Source organism: Stegostoma tigrinum, chromosome 9 (genome assembly GCF_030684315.1).
Source record: "Stegostoma tigrinum isolate sSteTig4 chromosome 9, sSteTig4.hap1, whole genome shotgun sequence".
Taxonomy (NCBI): Eukaryota; Metazoa; Chordata; class Chondrichthyes; order Orectolobiformes; family Stegostomatidae; genus Stegostoma; species Stegostoma tigrinum.
The window spans coordinates 84,029,584-84,046,037 of NC_081362.1; the positions used below are offsets into that span (position 1 = coordinate 84,029,584).

Genomic DNA, 16,454 nt, shown 5'->3' on the forward strand with positions numbered 1-16,454 from the left:
GTATACAACAATATTTTATACCACGAAAACCTTCGTTAAAATATCCAAAGTTGATCCTTTATGATGTTGTTATGACCGTTTTGACAGCAGTTTCTAGGTAAAACCTAGCAACTTGCCAACTGATCCACAGCCATTTCTGTGTGTATCACTGTGGAGTGACAGAGCGAGCAGCCAAGTCCTGCCATTCCTGCTGGTCTAATCAGTCCATTGTGGAGTATTGACTCATAGAAGGCACAGCACGGAATGTGTTTTGACAGCAGGTGAGGGTGTTTGTAGGTATCACAGTGTGCAAATATAACAAATAATGTCTGTCAGAGGCTGTGTTGGGTGTTCTGGATACCATTATGTATTTATGAAGTGGACGCATGGGACTGCTGACAGGAATACTCTTGATATAACAAGATGCTTCCACATGGAGTGAATGCTTGTGATTTATTTATGTAGGGAAGAATGTTGTTTTTATTATTTAATTTGTACCCAACTGCATTTTTAAATGGGACCAGAGCTTTCAATATTTCTCTATTCCACTGCACATAAATGTTCACTTTGTTTTACTAATTGTATCTAATGGTGCTAGGGAGGAGCACCTCAAAACAATAGAGACATCTGTTATCTATTGATTGATGAAGTTGAAGATCATCTTCTGAATATTACTCAATGAATTTCCCACCTTTCAGTCATGTTGTAGTTTGTTGAAAATTTGTAGTTACTTGTATTTTTCTTCTTGTTTTCTGTTGTTGTGTCTTCTAAATCAGGAGTTTACATGAAGGCCATTGGATGCGTAGGATGCCAAAGACCAGTTTCAAGTATCAGATGAAAAGAATTATTATTTTCTTTCACCAAATCAGGGCCAGATGTCTTTGCCCCAGCGCACTGATCCTTACAAGACTGATTTTACAGACCATTGTAAGGATGGGTGGCTATCCCACTGCCTTCCTGTCCGTTCCTGACTCATTCCTTATTAAATGCTGGGCCATTTAGAAAAATGGCAATTGAGGTTATTACAAGGCCTAGAATATTATGCTACCCATGCCCTAATACCATTGGAACAAGAGATAAATGGAAGACTTTCACCTAGATGTCTAAAAGGCGGTATAGAAGAGGGGTATACATTCTTTAGGGGTGCCATACATGCTTGTAGAGTACCTCTCCTCCTAAGATGTTGTTTCCTTCTTTGTCTCTTCGCTCCTGTCCAAAAAACCCAACCGCTTAGCCCTTCTGGAGATCTCCAATCTCTTACTATCCAATGGCCCCAACCTACCTCTCTCCAGGATCTATGTTGTTTCATTTTGAGGTCTTTGTGCAGGGTTGCCAAACCTCCAGGATTAGCCTGGAGTCTCTGGGAATAAATTATTAATCTTCAGAAAAACTGTGAGCAAGCAATCTAGGGGAAGAAAAGAATCGATAAAAATAAGCTTTTGGTTTTAGAAATTTGGCTGCGCATTACCCTTATTTAACATTGCTTGGTTTGAGACCAATATTTGTTGTGAGCGATGTGTCCCCAATATCGCTCACTGTGACTGAGAAACAGCAGGAGAGAAAGAAAGCCATTAAAATAAAAATGAATAATCATTAGCTCCAGAATCTGGGCTGGGTGAGTATAGGATAGGTGAGATACTCAGAGATCTGAGATCCTGCCTCCCTTTCTTCATTATACGGTGAATAGGGTAAAATGTTTGGTTGTTGAATCCTCAAGCATATGCTCTAAGCAAAAAGATTGTTAGCTTCCATCCTCTCCATACCAGGGAAGCACTGGGCTATTGGCTGTTGGTTATTTGCTGTGGCAATCATTCTTCAACGTGATAAGCTGGACCTTAGAGCCAGTTCTTGAAAAGCATAGGGTTGATGTAAGAGTACAGCTGGAATCCCTGCTTATGTTGAATACTGTACACTCAATCAGTAGTTTCAAATCAAATAACTAAAACAAATAACATGCATTTAATTTTATAAAATTATTTCTGCACTGAAAAATTCTTGGGGTGGATCTCTGGATTGTGGATTTTCTGTGACATGAGAGACGAGCCTCAGAAGTAAAATTGGTGTCACCTGCTTGTCTTCAGTTAATGCAACCCTGACAATGATCACTACAGTTTGCAGAAGCATTGCACTGTACTTAACTCTCTCCCGGCAAGCATTAATATCCAGAACCTTGTAGGCGTAATACAAAATTCAGAAGAGTGTATTTATGAACCTTATCCCTGAGAGCACCAACTGTCCGATCCTCAGTGATAGCCCTTTATGAGCACAAATTTCATAATAGAAATGGGAACAGAAGCCAGGTCCGTCTTCCAGTGAGAAATCCACCAGTGGTGATTAAAGCAGCTCTCAGTTAGCCTGGAGACAAGTTTCTTATCCATATAGCCAATTGCTGAGATTTTTTTTCCTTCCTGCAGAGGGTGTTATCGGAGTTATACAGTAATATATGCAAGTTACAATGAAGGATGAGTAGTGTTTGGTGATGAGGAAGTGGTTACAAAGAAACTGCTGTGACAGAATTGCCCTCAATGTTAGCTACAAAACTTATTTATATTCATGCAAAATAAATTCCTGGAGTACATGAATGAATGTAATAGAATTTAAAAACATCAGTGCCATGCATTAGTTATCCTCGCAAGCATCAAAAGAAATGTTTGGGTCAGTTGAGTAATATCAAGAGTCAGTCACTAGTTGAATTTCCTTAGCACGAGGGAAGATACTAGAGTAAAGAATATCATGCATCTGTCCCATTAGTACCTCAATTACTGGCCAAGGAATTAGTCTATAAAGAATCAAAATTTGCTTTTCATTTGCAAGAAGTTGACTCCGCAGACCAGCAGGCATCCAGCACCTCATTCATATTACTATTCTTCATGTTAATCACAACCGGGAGCAATTTTATCCTTAAACCTGACATGCATTTTCCAGCAGGGGTCACTGGATAACTATCAGAAACCGGAATTGTTCACATTCTGTAGCAGTTGCTGCTCTGACCTGAACCACCTGAGGTCAAGACCTGAACAGAACTCTTAACCATTCAGAAAATTGAACAAGGCTATATAATGATGTATTGTTAGAAGTAATATAAAAAAACAAGGAAAAGATAAAAATGAAGGTGCATTTTTTCAAAATCCTCCTGATTTTAAAAAGTAGTTTGACTTTTTCCAATCTATTTGCACTGTGCTGATTTCAAAATTCTCAACAATTCTAGGAAGTTACAGCGTCAAAAACATGCCCATTATTCCCGTTTTGTAAAAAGCATGTGATAATTGACATAAACATGATTGCAGATATTTGTGGCTTTTAGATTTTCAAAAATGATTGAAAGATCTTTTATTTAAAAAATCTCAAATGTCAAAGGCATTTTTTATCCTCCTTGCATGATTGCCATGCGCTTTTAAATATATGTTTTAAACCTATAATTGTTCAGTTGCAATTTGCTTAATGATAAATCTAAACATAATTAAATTGAAAATGTCTAACTGATTAACCCTCTATGACCGGTATTAACTACATACACACACAGCATCCTCACCTTTAGTTTACAGGACAAATTGATTAGATTTATTAACTTAATTTGAAATAAGTTTTTTTGGTCCGGGATTAAAAAGCTTTATAATGAGCTGCCAGTTTGGATGGGTAGGGCACATCCTTCTACCAAAGCTATAAATGTCACAGCACAAGTTTTACTGATAGATCCTTCACCTCTTTCTTCAACACCATTTACCTTTGTGAAGTATATCACCAACATTTTGCTGTTGGAAATTTGGGAAAGAGAAATCATCTTTGCTTCAGCAAAACAGACTTTTCTGTTTGCTTAGCACCAAATCCATTTTGATTTATGTCTCAGAACACGTGGTTAATTTTAGTTGGCTTATCACTTTCATGTCGTGGTGTGGTGAGGGAAGGAGAAACAAAATTAAGGAAATCTGCAAACTTTGTTTTATAACTAATTGTACAATTAAACGGTATAACTAATTTTTCAAAAATATGATAAATGATTTATGTTAATTGTGTTTACTTTTTCTTGCACCAGGTTTAACCTATAACTCCCTGATATTAATGGCTCCTTGCAGAATGCCTGGATTGATGGTTTGTAGATGGAGTCATTTCAGGCACCTCTTTGGCTAAATTGTCATTATTTGTTAGCAATTCAGTCCCCTCTGCTGCGTTAAAAATGTGAATAGCTGAGCATATAGTTTTGGTCCTGTTATTTTAGCTGTTTGTATTGTTGTGGTGGTAGAAACTATACAACTGGTTTTAGAGAGGGAAACTGGCCAACATTTCCAATCCCATAACTAATCCATTGAATAAATAATAGACACATACAGGATGTTAGTCAAATATTACTGCTGAATGGAATTTTACTCTCAGCACCCAATCTGTATTAGAATTCGGTCTAAATGACAATGGTTTTAGTAAGTTGAAATTACCACTTCAAATATTCCCACTTATGTGACAAGACTAATGTAAAAAAAATCTTCAGGTGCTTGAGAATCTGGACTTTCAAAATAGTGGCAAAAAGTTTAAAATCAAGGAAGTTATGTTAAATATTTATAAAGCACTGGTCCAGCCTCAACTGGAGAGTCTAATTCTTAGCATCACATTTTAGAAAGCATGCAGAAGAGTTAGAGAGGGTGCAGGGTAGATTCATGGGCTTGATTCTAGGGATAATGAACTTCTGTCTCTTGACGCTGAGCTTCTTGGGAGATTTGATAGAATGCTCAAAGCCATTAGAGATCTCGATTACGGGATAAGGAGAAAATATTTACATTCGTAGAATTAGGACATGAATTAGAAGACACCTACTTAAGACAAAAGATCTTAAAAGTGAAATGAAAAGAGAAATTGCTGAAAAGTCTCAGCAAGTCTGACAGCATCTGTAGAGAGAGAGTGGTGTTAATAGTTTGGATCCAGTCACCGTTCTTCAGAACAGAAAGGTGAGATTGAAGATAAACCTTTATTGCAATAAATGTTTAGGATTTGGATTGCACATGTGATGGAGACAAGGTCAGTTGAGACATTCTAACAGGAGTTGTATAATTATCTGGAGAAAACTATTGCTGGAATACAAAGTAGGACGGGGACTGGTACTAGCTCATATTCATTTGTGGGATGTGGGGATCTCTGGCTGACCAGCATTTGTTGCATGCACCTAGTTGCCCTTGAGCTAAGATGCTTTGGTATGAGCTGGGCATAATGGACTGATTGACCTCCTTCTATGATTGGGAAGGGTAACCAAATGCAGTATCAAAGAGGAGAATTTTAAAATGCAGAGATAGATTGGTCAGGAGAGGTGCCCTCATGGGGCAGGAATTTTCAGATGGTGGCTTCCCACCTCACTGGTCAAAGTGTCGGTGAATAATAATTTCCTATTACAGCAGTTCGACCAAAGCGTATTAATTGACCGTAGATAGGACTTTCTTCCCTCACTCAGGTAGAAGTCTTGCCTCAGAGAGCTACCGACCGATCTGATTATACTCCCAGTAGTGTTGGTGGCAGCAGTGACCAGGACTGGGATTACAGGATGTCTCTAGAATTTAAGCCCAGGAACAGTTAGATAAAGGGGTCTCGATCTCAACGAGAAATAGGTTCTTCATCTTCTTGCATTTCTTGGAAATGGGGACAGAGGCGGCAGAAGTGGAGGGCTTAAGATGATGGCTGATAGTAAAGAAACAGAGATTGGAGTTACCTTTAGCTCGAGAATGATTGTAAGAGTGTTGGTGACTTTGATTGTTAACAGGAAGATCTTGAAAGATGTGGTTCTGCCAGATTTAGCAAGTGAATGTTAAGCCAGTTTTAACCCAGATACACACAGACCTGTGCCTTTGACTCGAAGAGATGAACATACAGTTATATCAGAGTAAGTTATAAGTGTACTTAAAGGTTTTACTAGAGACAAGGGCACTAAAAGTGAGGAAATGATTGATCAGGTGCATATCTTGTGATGAATGAGAACTGTGGACTAACTAGTTGGAAAAAGTGTTCCTTTAAGTTACTTGAAGAAGGCTTATTTTTCAGGGACAGATACAAAGGGAAGTGTTTTGGAAATGGAAAGGGAGATCTAGGTGGTGAGGAACACAGAATGGAGAGGGCCCACTCTGAACCACAGAACAGGACAATCTCAATTCTGCCCGAGCCAGTGTTCATAAAATAAACAGTGTTGTTTGACACTGTAATCAAGGGTATGAATATTAGCCAATATGTTGAGACTGCTATTGTGTCATTGCCGCCATCTCAGCCAGTACCAACTAAGGAATAAAAATTGAGACCATTCTCGTCTGTGCAAATTCACTTTCTGAGTTCTCTTGAGCCTTCAGATTTGAATGGCCTCCTCTTGTTTCTATCTTCCTAATCATTTTCATTTTAAATTGAATGTACAATATAGATCCAATGAATCTCATATTGTAAACATGATTATATTGGTTGCTTTAGCAAGCAATTTAAGTATTTGAGTGTGGCAGTTGAAGATTGTCAGCAAAGTGATCTGCTGGTTCTAGTCATGACAGATCACATTTTGTTAAAATTCTTTGAAAGCGACAAGGACAATTTGGGAATAGTTGTTCGGTAGCCTCCTGTGATTAGTTCACTGAATAAATAATAGGCTCAAAGAATGTACTCCTTTTAATAGAAAGAAACACATGCAGATAGGAGAACTCAGCCAGCTGAGTCCTGATAAATGTGTAAGTAATTTACCAAGAAATGTTATATTTTAATTAGGATTTCTTACAGATTGCTTGTGCAAAATAACCAATTTGTACTGAAATCCATCTAATGATGCTTTCTGCAAGTGAAGCTAAATTAAACAACACAAACCACCAGTATTCTAACATATTCGTACCTTGATGGGAAACTGGAAAATGGATTGATGATAATTAGTGTTGAACAGTGAAAACATGAATGAGGAAGCAAAACTTTAGCCCTGCATGAAATTCCATTCTTTGTTGTTACATCTGGATTAGAGTTCTTTTGAAAGGAATTTTAGTAAAGTGACTTCGGTAGATTAGAATTGCAAGTTTATGTAGGCAGTTGTTTAGTGAATGACAGCTAAGCTGTTCATGAAAATGAGGGCCCTTCTTCATTCCTGGAATCTGCCACACATTCTAGGGTGAGCCCTGGATTACCAGGATTCATTGGGTAAATCATGAGGATAGGTGTGTCTCTTTAATATTTTTAGTTTTTGAAATGTGGCATTCTGATGTAGCCATCACATCAAACTTGGCACCAAGAAGAGTGCAACTTCCAGAAAAAGGGAAAAATTGGGAAACCAGACGGTCTAATATTGAAATTCAAGCTGATAAAATACAGAGCATCAAATGTCACTGGGACAACCCAGTGAAGCTATCTCAGTTACCACAAAAAGAAAGTAATAATAGTATTATCCATGATCAGAATCAACTTGGTCAGTATCCTAACTAAGTTGAATTTAGTCGAACCTAAATGTTTCTGCTATTACATACACATAAAGCATTGCATGCCAATATATTGACTGAGTGATTTTCTTTTTGCACATTACACAGTAAAGGTTCTATGTGCCGAATAGGGAGAAACTTCAACAAAGTATATAATCCAGAGGCAGCAAGTTGCACATTTTACCTTCCTGTGTCGGTTTTATTATAAGCATAGTACCTGAGTTACACACCCTCCTGAAAAGACGGCTTGAGTTTTAATCTGCCTAACAAATGTAGAAAAATGGCCTTAATAAAATTAAAACCGTGAAAAGAAGTTTATTAATTAAATGTCTAATGAGTTATCCTGAAACATAACCAAGATCAAAAAAGATTTGGAGGAATGCACAAGGGGTATCTAGCCAATTTAACTTGATTGTGAACTCATTAAAAGTATAAAACTATGTTAGCATCATTTACTATTATGGTGGCTGCATCATCTGGCTTCCTTTACACAGTTTGAACCTGGAACATTGATGTTTGTGCTTTAGAGGATGCTGGTTCATCATTCAACAGCCAAAAGCAAATTGGTTTGTCAGTAAATTTAGAAAAAAATTTAGCTTTAAAAAATGCTTAGTAATAAATGAACAATGGTGCTGAATTGAGCATTCTTGAGTGGGAAGTCTATAAGGAGGACACTTAGATTTTTAGGGAAAGTGGGTCAAGTATGTGAATCTTTAGAGACTGTAGCTATTTCTGAAAGGAAATCAAAGAATATTGTCAGAGCCTTTAACTACAAACATTCCTATTCCATGTGTTTTATAGCTGTTGGGTGGACATCTCCATATTGGTATTTTTAAGCCAAACTGAAGAGGTCTCTGTACTAACCTTGCTCAAAACCTCTTTGATACTTGACTCTACAAATTCAGTTAATAGCTCTAAAGACTGGTACGCCTGGCTCAGATGCACAGACAGTGTAAGGATACTTGCAGATCTGAGCACCACTTTTGTCAGGGCTGCACATGCTTGTGGTTGTGGTTCTCTTTGACTGATTCTGCTGAATTTTGCAGTCATTATCTGTTTCTCCTCCTGTTTTGAATAGGTACTGTCATGTACAGCATTTTGTTCAAGGAACACTGATCACAGTGTCCTTGCTGGAGGCATCTGAAATCCAGTAAGGCTGCAGCCCTTAAAGTATTACAGATCACTATTGAATGGTTTTGCTAGAAAGATGAACTAATGCCATGTTACAATGGAGTGACCACAAGAATAGGATAGTGCTCAAATAGTGCTATTGTGCCTGATGTCAAGACTCATCAAGCTTTTTTCTACTTGAGACTGTTGATTTCATTTGGTAAAAGTATCAAAATTACTTCAAATAAAAGCTAGCAGACATTGTAACAGCAGAGAATTTATCCTAAGTGTCTGTCATCTGTCATTTTGTCTTTGCAGACTGCAACAGTTGGACCAGCACAGTCAGGCCAGTGCACAGCAGGTGGTGGAACTACTGCAAAGACAGAATGAGCTGCTAAAGGAGAGACAAGCCCTGTTGGAAAACGTGCAGTGCCTGAAATCATCAGGAAATGTCACAGGCAAAGTAGGAGTCGTCTGTTACCTATACCACATTAGTCTGAAATTGCTTGAGTAAAGATAAGACAGTCAATGAACATTTCTGCATAGTAGGGTGCATTGTTGACAGTAGCGTCATGTAACTTACTTATACCGTTAAATCCCTGCAAGTAAGATGCATGAAATAGACCCGAATAAAAAGACACCATACTATCTGGAGTGAGAGGAGGGTGCTGATTGGTTGGACTGTAATTGACATAGAGATGCAACTAGAACAGTTAACCATCAACCTTACTCCTACATTCAAATATCTTGAAATGAAATTCCTTTATGTATGTGTGGAAAGGTCAGAAGATTGATTCTTAACTTCATTGCTCATATATACATGTTGAGATTCATACAATCCCACACTCAACAAGCTCAATCTTATTGGAAATCTTGTGAATAGGCCCCAAGCCAACTCTACATAGCATAAATTTAACAATGAGCAATTTTCCCTCTAACTATCCTTGTTGCTGCACAGATCTCCAAAATCCATGCCATGCAGCAGCTTCTGGAAGTGGAAGCTATGTGTCAGCACACCGATTGGTATGCATGGATTTTCCCTGATTAAATGTGTGGAGGATACACTGATAAAATCATCACTTATTGTATATCAGAAAAACTCAAAGGGCCCAAGTTCACCAAAATTAACTTTAAAATTAACAATACCAGTCTACTTTAAATTACCCTCAAAGTGGGAAGGTGGCTGTAAAGTTTGAACAACAGGTGAAGCTGTATGTCTCATACTGCTACTATGAGGTAAATCCACAAATGGATTTCTCCAGTAATAAGATGCTGCCATCAAGCTAAAAAGATATTTTGCCTGTTACCCAAATGAGTAAAGTGACATATGAGTTTCAGTGTTAGTGTAATGCCAGTTTATGTGGGCTGTAATGTCCTGCTGAACATTCGCAGCCGGTCCCATGCAACTTGTTCTCCAGCAGCCCCTTGCTTGCAAGCCTGAGAAAAATATATCCACCATTAGATGTCATTCTGTGAGTGGAAATTATCTGTTAAGAGTTACATCAGAAGCCATTGTAAGATCATCAGCTGAGCCTGCAACGTAATGCAATTGCTATGGCTAGAAGCTACTTTAAAAATATTGAAGAAAAAGAATTTGTACAGACATACATTGCACCTTTTTCCAAAGAATCATGGAGACAGTCAATCTTTGCTGCTTTTCTGTGGCGTTACCCTGACAAATCATAATCTATCTACCTAACCTGAGAATTAAGATTGACTCTTCTTGCTACAGCTGATTGCCAGTGATGGTCCAACCAATCAGTGCCCCCTTTTCATTCTGCATTAGATGGTGTATCCTTTTCTTGCGTCTAATTTTTATGTCCTAGTTTTAAAGAGTGCAAAAATGAAAACCTTCAAATTCAAATGTTCTTTTAATAATGATATGGCTTCTATGAAGTCAAGAAGGCTGAAAAATTATGGTTTTTATGTTGTTGACCAAGTGAGAGGGGAGAGGAGCAAGTGGAGCAGATGGTGAGGGTGCCCAAAGCAAAAGACAAGAGGGTGCTAATGATAGTAGAGGAGATATGTAGATTCAAACACATGCTAATGATCAGTGCGAATAGTTGGTTGAAGCAAACCAGTGCAAACTAGAGAAGGAAGGGGGGATTGGTCAAAATGGAGAAAACCATTCATGTTCTGAAGCCGTTGAACCCAATGTTGAGTCTTGAAGGCTGTAAAGTGCCTAAGTGGAAAATAAAGTGCTGTTCCTCTAGCCTTTGTTGTGTTTTGCTGAAACACTGCAGAAGGCCTAAAGCAGAAATACGAGAAAGATGGTATATTGAAATAGGAAGTTGCTGGAAGATCAGAGTCGTTCATACTTACATAGCAGAGGTGTTTTGCAAAGTGGTCACCCAGTCTGTATTTGGTATCATGAATATAGAGAAAACTGCATTGTGAGCCGCAAATACAGTAGATTAGATTGAAAGAAGTCTGAATAAACTGGTTCGTTTGGAAGTCCTTGAACAGTGAGAAGAGACAGGATTAAACGGCAGTTGTTACACTTGCTGCAGTTTCATTTGAAAGTGCCATGGGTGGATAAGGAAGTGTTAGAATTGAAGGATGGGTAGACAGATTGTCACAGAGAGAACAGTCCCTGCATAATGCTGGTAAGGGAGGAGAGTGGAAGTACTTAAAAGAAAAACCCGTGGATGCTGGAAATCCACAGCTGGAGGAACTCACCAGGTTTGGTTTGGTGGTGGAAATGACTGGGGATGATCCATTGAACGCAGAGTTGTACAGGGTGGAAAGTGAAGACCAGGAGAACTCAGCCGTTGTTTGGGAAGGAGGGGAAGGGTTGATGGCAAGAAATGGGTTGCTGTTAGCTGAGGATACTGCAAACTATGATCCGGGGGTTGTTTGTCTCAGGAGGAAAAGAAGAAAACATGTTGGAGGCATCTATGTGGAAATATTGGATATAGGGTGGATATCACCAGGAATGAAAACAGAGAACTGAGCAAACTTAAGGGAACAGTAAGACTGGGTGAGGTTGAGAGATGGATGGAAATTAGAAGCAAAACAGATTATTTTTTCCAATTCCAAACGAGGAATGAAGCAGCACTAATGATATCATGAATGTGCTGGAGAAAGTGGATGGGAGCCTCAGTAGGAGCAGACCATAGAGAGTTTCACATACCCTGCAGAGAGCCCAGCATCACTGGGACTCATGTGGGTCCTTTAGTGATCCTGTACCTTTGACAGAGAAAGTGTGATGAATCAAATGTGAAGTTGTTCAAAGCAAGACTGAGCTCAGCCAGATGAAGGAGGGCAGCATTCACTGGGAACTGTTCAGACCTCCTTTCAAGGAGAAAGTGGAGTGCCTTCACACTGTCATGATGGGAGATGCACTTAAAGAAAGATTGCATGTTCATGATGAAGAGGGGGCAGCTGGGACCAGGAGACTGCAAATTGTACTTCAGGTGTCAAGCAGCAGACAAATTACAAATGTAAGTGGGAAGAGATTAGGCAAAGGAAGAAAAAATAGCCAAGATAGGTAGAAATAAGTTTAATGAAACATTTCCGCAGATGCTGCCAAATTTGTTGTGTTTCTCCAGAACCTTGTTTTCATTTTGCTTTGCTTAAGAAGGTAGTGCAGTATTGCACGAAACACTGCTGCTTTTCTTGGCCCACAAACAGTGCTGTCGGGTATTTAACCTTTTCCCTGAAGCTGTCCTGACCTTCCAAGCGCTGGGATAAATAAACGTCAAACTAGTTTCCTGGCAATTGGTTGACCCCCCCCCCCCCCCTTCCTCACCTCATTTAAACTGGGTGTAGGCCAGCAGGGGTCAGATTTGAGAATTTTATCTCATCTAACACTAATCTCCCTGTTTTGGGGGCTTACAAAAAACTCCAGTGTTTTATTACAGGCAGAACAGCACTAAGGGATAGGCAGAACAGCAAGGTAGATGCCTTCCCGCTGAGGATGAAGAACATCCTTTTCTTCCTTGTGGGCAGCACACACACTCACTTGCATAAAAAATTGTCAGTTTTAGTGTCTCTCACGGACCTGCCAGTTTCTTCAGCCAACTGACTCCAGAAATCATACTACAGCTGAGTATTGGGATTAGCTATTGATGAATCTCCCAGGATGCACTCAGATGGTGTGACTGAACACTATTCATTCACTTTTTCCAACTTTCCACTTGAAGCCACCATTATGATTCAGACTCATCTAGATACTTTCTATCATTCCTCGAACAATTTTCACAGTTATAATTCTGCTATTAAATCTGACATAAATAATCAGTAATAACAAAACACAGGGTGAACAATTAACTCCTTCACTATTGAGGTATATAGGGAGTATATACAGGTTGCCACAGTTATGCTCTTCAATTCTGACTGACAACGGCATTCAGAAAGAATTATATATCTCAGACAATGCATTATGTCTATTAAGAGGCAAAGTTATAGTGACATATTTGGTGAAATACTGAAATCAGCCGCTAACCGGGCCCGATAAGACATTTATTTCTGGAAGTCTGGTTTCAATGTGCAATTTTGGTCCTAATTGCTAACTGTAATAATTTGGACTTGCCTGAAAGTGCTAATAAGATCCCTTGCAAATTTAGTACTCAAACAATCATTAGAAGTAATTTTCATGAATCAGTATGTATGTACTGCACTCTGCTGAGGTACAGAGTGCTCTGGTTGACTCACAGTGTTTAGTTGCTGAGAGAGGGCGATTCATGTTCTTGGGGTTGGTATGGGAAGTCCTAATGGAGGTATCAAGAGGCTGAATAAATTAGATTCCCTACACTGTGGAAACAAGCCCTTCAGCCCAACAAGTCCACATTGCCCTTTGGAGCATCCCACTCAGACCCATCCCCCTATAACCCACACACCCTTGAACAATACAGGCAATTTAGCATGGCCAGTCTACCTACCCTGCACATCTTTGGACTGTGGGAGGAAACCGGAGCACCCGGAGGAAACCCACACCGACACGGGGAGAATGTGCAAACTCCACACAGACAGTTTCCTGAGGCTGGAATCGAACCTGTGACCTTGGCGCTGTGAGTCTGTGGGGCTAACCACTGAGCCACCGTGCTGCCCACAAGGAAGAAAAGGATGTTCTTCATCCTCAGCGGGAAGGCATCTACCTTGCTGTTCTGCCTATCCCTTAGTGCTGTTCTGCCTGGCTTCATTGCCTCCTGCTACAGACCAAGGGGAAACCCATCAAGACTCAATGATCCTTTCTCTTAATGACTACTGCAGTGTCCAGTAAGGTCTAGTTGCACAGCATGTGGTATTTTGAATTGAATTAGATTTATGGTCATGTGTACTCAAGTACAGAAGTATGGTGATATGTGCTCAATGACACCACACAAATACCGAGGTACAAATATTAGGTACTATAATAGATTAGGTACAAAAATAAAGAAACAAAGAGGAAAGCTGGAAGTTCTACATTACAGTTTATCATAGTATAAATTAGGAAGATTAGGATATAAAGTTAAAAGATAAACTTTACAGCCTTCTATAGCCTGCAGTCTCTCCAAGGGTTTCCGCACCTTGTCTTGCTCTCCCCGCACTGCCAAGTTCAACATCTTTCTGATCGCTGTCCGTCCCGCTTGGCTCGGGCCCACCAATCGCTATCTGTCCCGCTCGGCTCGGGCTCACTGATCGCTGTCTGTCCTGCTTGGCTTGAGCCCACTGACCGCTGTCCGTCCCGCTCGGCTCGGGCCCACCAATCGCTGTCCATCCCGCTCGGCTCGGGCTCACTGATCGCTGTCCGTCCCGCTCGGCTCGGGCCCACCGACCGCTGTCCGTCCCGCTCGGCTCAGGCCCACCGACCGCTGTCCGTCCCGCTCGGCTCGGCCCATCAATCGCTGTCCATCCTGCTCGGCTCGAGCCCACCCATCGCTGTCCATCCCGCTCGGCTCAGGCCCACCCATCGCTGCCTGTCCCGCTTGGCTCACCAATCACTGTCCGTCCCGCTCGGCTCAGGCCCACCGATCGCTGTCCGTCCCGCTCAGCTCGGGCCCACCGATCGCTGTCCGTCCCGCTCGGCTCGAGCCCACTGACTGCTGTCCGTCCCGCTCGGCTCGGGCCCACCAATCGCTGTCCGTCCCACTCGGCTCGGGCCCACTGACCGCTGTCCGTCCCGCTCGGCTCAGGCCCACCGACTGCTGTCCGTCCCGCTCGGCTCAGGCTCACCAATCGCTGTCCGTCCAGCTCAGCTCGAGCCCACCCATCATTGTCCGTCCCGCTCGGCTCGGGCCCACTGATCGCTGTCCGTCCCGCTCGGCTCGAGCCCACCGATCGCTGTCCGTCCCGCTCGGCTCAGGCCCACCGACCGCTGTCCGTCCTGCTCAGCTCGGGCCCACAGATCGCTGCCCGTCCCACTCGGCTCAGGCCCAGCGACCGCGGTCCGTCCCGCTCGGCTCGGGCCCACTGACCACTGACCACTGTCCGTCCTGCTTGGCTCGGGCTCACCGACTGCTGTCCATCCCGCTCGACTCAGGCCCACCGACCCCTGTGTGTCTCACTGTTTTGGACCCCTGACCACTAGCCGATCCCACTCTGGGCTCTTAGCTGCCAAAGTGCCACCACTCTCTTCACAAGCCAAGGTAAGTTAGAACTAACTAAAAAATTAAAAATGGGAATAAAAGAGAAGCAGATGGAAAGGACAGGCTCCGGACTACCTGCTCCACTGCTGCCATCGTGATATTAGGAGAAGTCTTCAGAGAATTTCTTCGATAAATGTTGCTATGGTGTTTAAGTTTTGACAAAATGTTTGAGAAAGTCTGCAAAGTTTTTTCAAAAGGCCTTTTCAACCTCTGGCAGCGAATGAACATGAAAGGACAATTCATCTTTAAGCAAGGCTGAGAAATTTCTGCTATGATCATATCATTCCCAATCAGCTGGTCACTATTGGACAGGGTGGGTCAGGTGCTTGCCACCAAAATGCCATAAAGTCTACATAGTTAACGCTGGCAAGAAAGTTGAGTGGCAAATAGTCCCTTAATAATCCTTAAGCCTGCACGTCAGCACAAGACCCATCTTGGCCATTTTGGAGGTTTAATAATGCTGCAGTGCTGAGGGAATAATCACCATTTTAGTGTCGCAGATCTCCAGTAGGTCTTGGAGGTAATAAAAATTGATAATAATAAACATTTTTATAGTTTCCAGAACAAGTAATAGGACTGAGGGTGTGGAAAGGATCAGGAATCTAACCTCAGGAATAGCAGATAGGGGAACAACTATGAGAAGAAAGACAATCAACACAGGATTGAGGGTATTGTGCTCAAGCGCACACTGTGTTGCTCTACTTTCTTCCCTGCTAGGGACCCCTTCCAATTACTAGTGGCCAGATCCTCCCTCCAATCTTTGTTGTTACCTTACTCTGTTAGTAAGACTGTTACATCTGATTCCAGCTTATCCCTCTCAGACTCCTGGAGGGTTCTACCATAAGTTGCTCCAACAAACTGTTGGATAGACATTTCACGAATTTCCTTTCTTGAGATCTGCTTCCAACCTGATTTTCCTGGCATGTTAAAGTCCCCCATGTTTATTGTAATACTGCTTTTCTTACATGTCTTTTCCATCTCCTGATTGATTTATTTTCTTCCCCATATCCTGATTTCTGCTAGGCAGCATGTACATAAATCCCATCAGCGTCTTTTTTTCTTTGCAGTTCTCAACTCTACCCATACAGATTCCAAACCTTTACTTTCTGCTATCGATTAATTTCATTTCTTACTAACAAGGCAGCCCTACCCTTCCTCTGCCCACCTGCCATTTCGATAGGAAGCGTATCCTTGGATATTTAGTTCCCAGCCCCGACCCCCTTGCAGCCACATCTCTATGACACTCACAACATCGTACTTGCCAAATTCAATCTCACTATGAGCTCATCCATGTTTCATACACAGCTCTGGCTTTGGTGATGCATAAGGAGGCAGATTTGATGAGGGAGTTTAAAGTACAGGAAGTCCTAGGGAACAGTGACCATAA

At 41.3% G+C, this 16,454-nt stretch overlaps 1 protein-coding gene across 4 annotated transcripts in view; it reads left to right on the forward strand.

The window, feature by feature from the left end:
- sdccag8 (SHH signaling and ciliogenesis regulator sdccag8) overlaps positions 1 to 16,454 on the forward strand; it is a 328,334-nt gene that overhangs the window by 297,254 nt on the left and 14,626 nt on the right. For 3 of the 4 annotated variants that reach the window (XR_007248182.2, XM_048536980.2, XM_048536979.2), the window contains one exon: positions 8,817 to 8,961. Coding sequence is in view for 2 of the 4 variants with exons in the window: in XM_048536980.2 (XP_048392937.2) it covers positions 8,817 to 8,961 (145 nt within the window). In the remaining 2 variants the exon portion in view is untranslated. Of the gene's footprint in view, positions 1 to 8,816; positions 8,962 to 16,454 lie in introns of those variants that run through there. The other variant, XR_007248183.2, reaches the window with a different exon arrangement.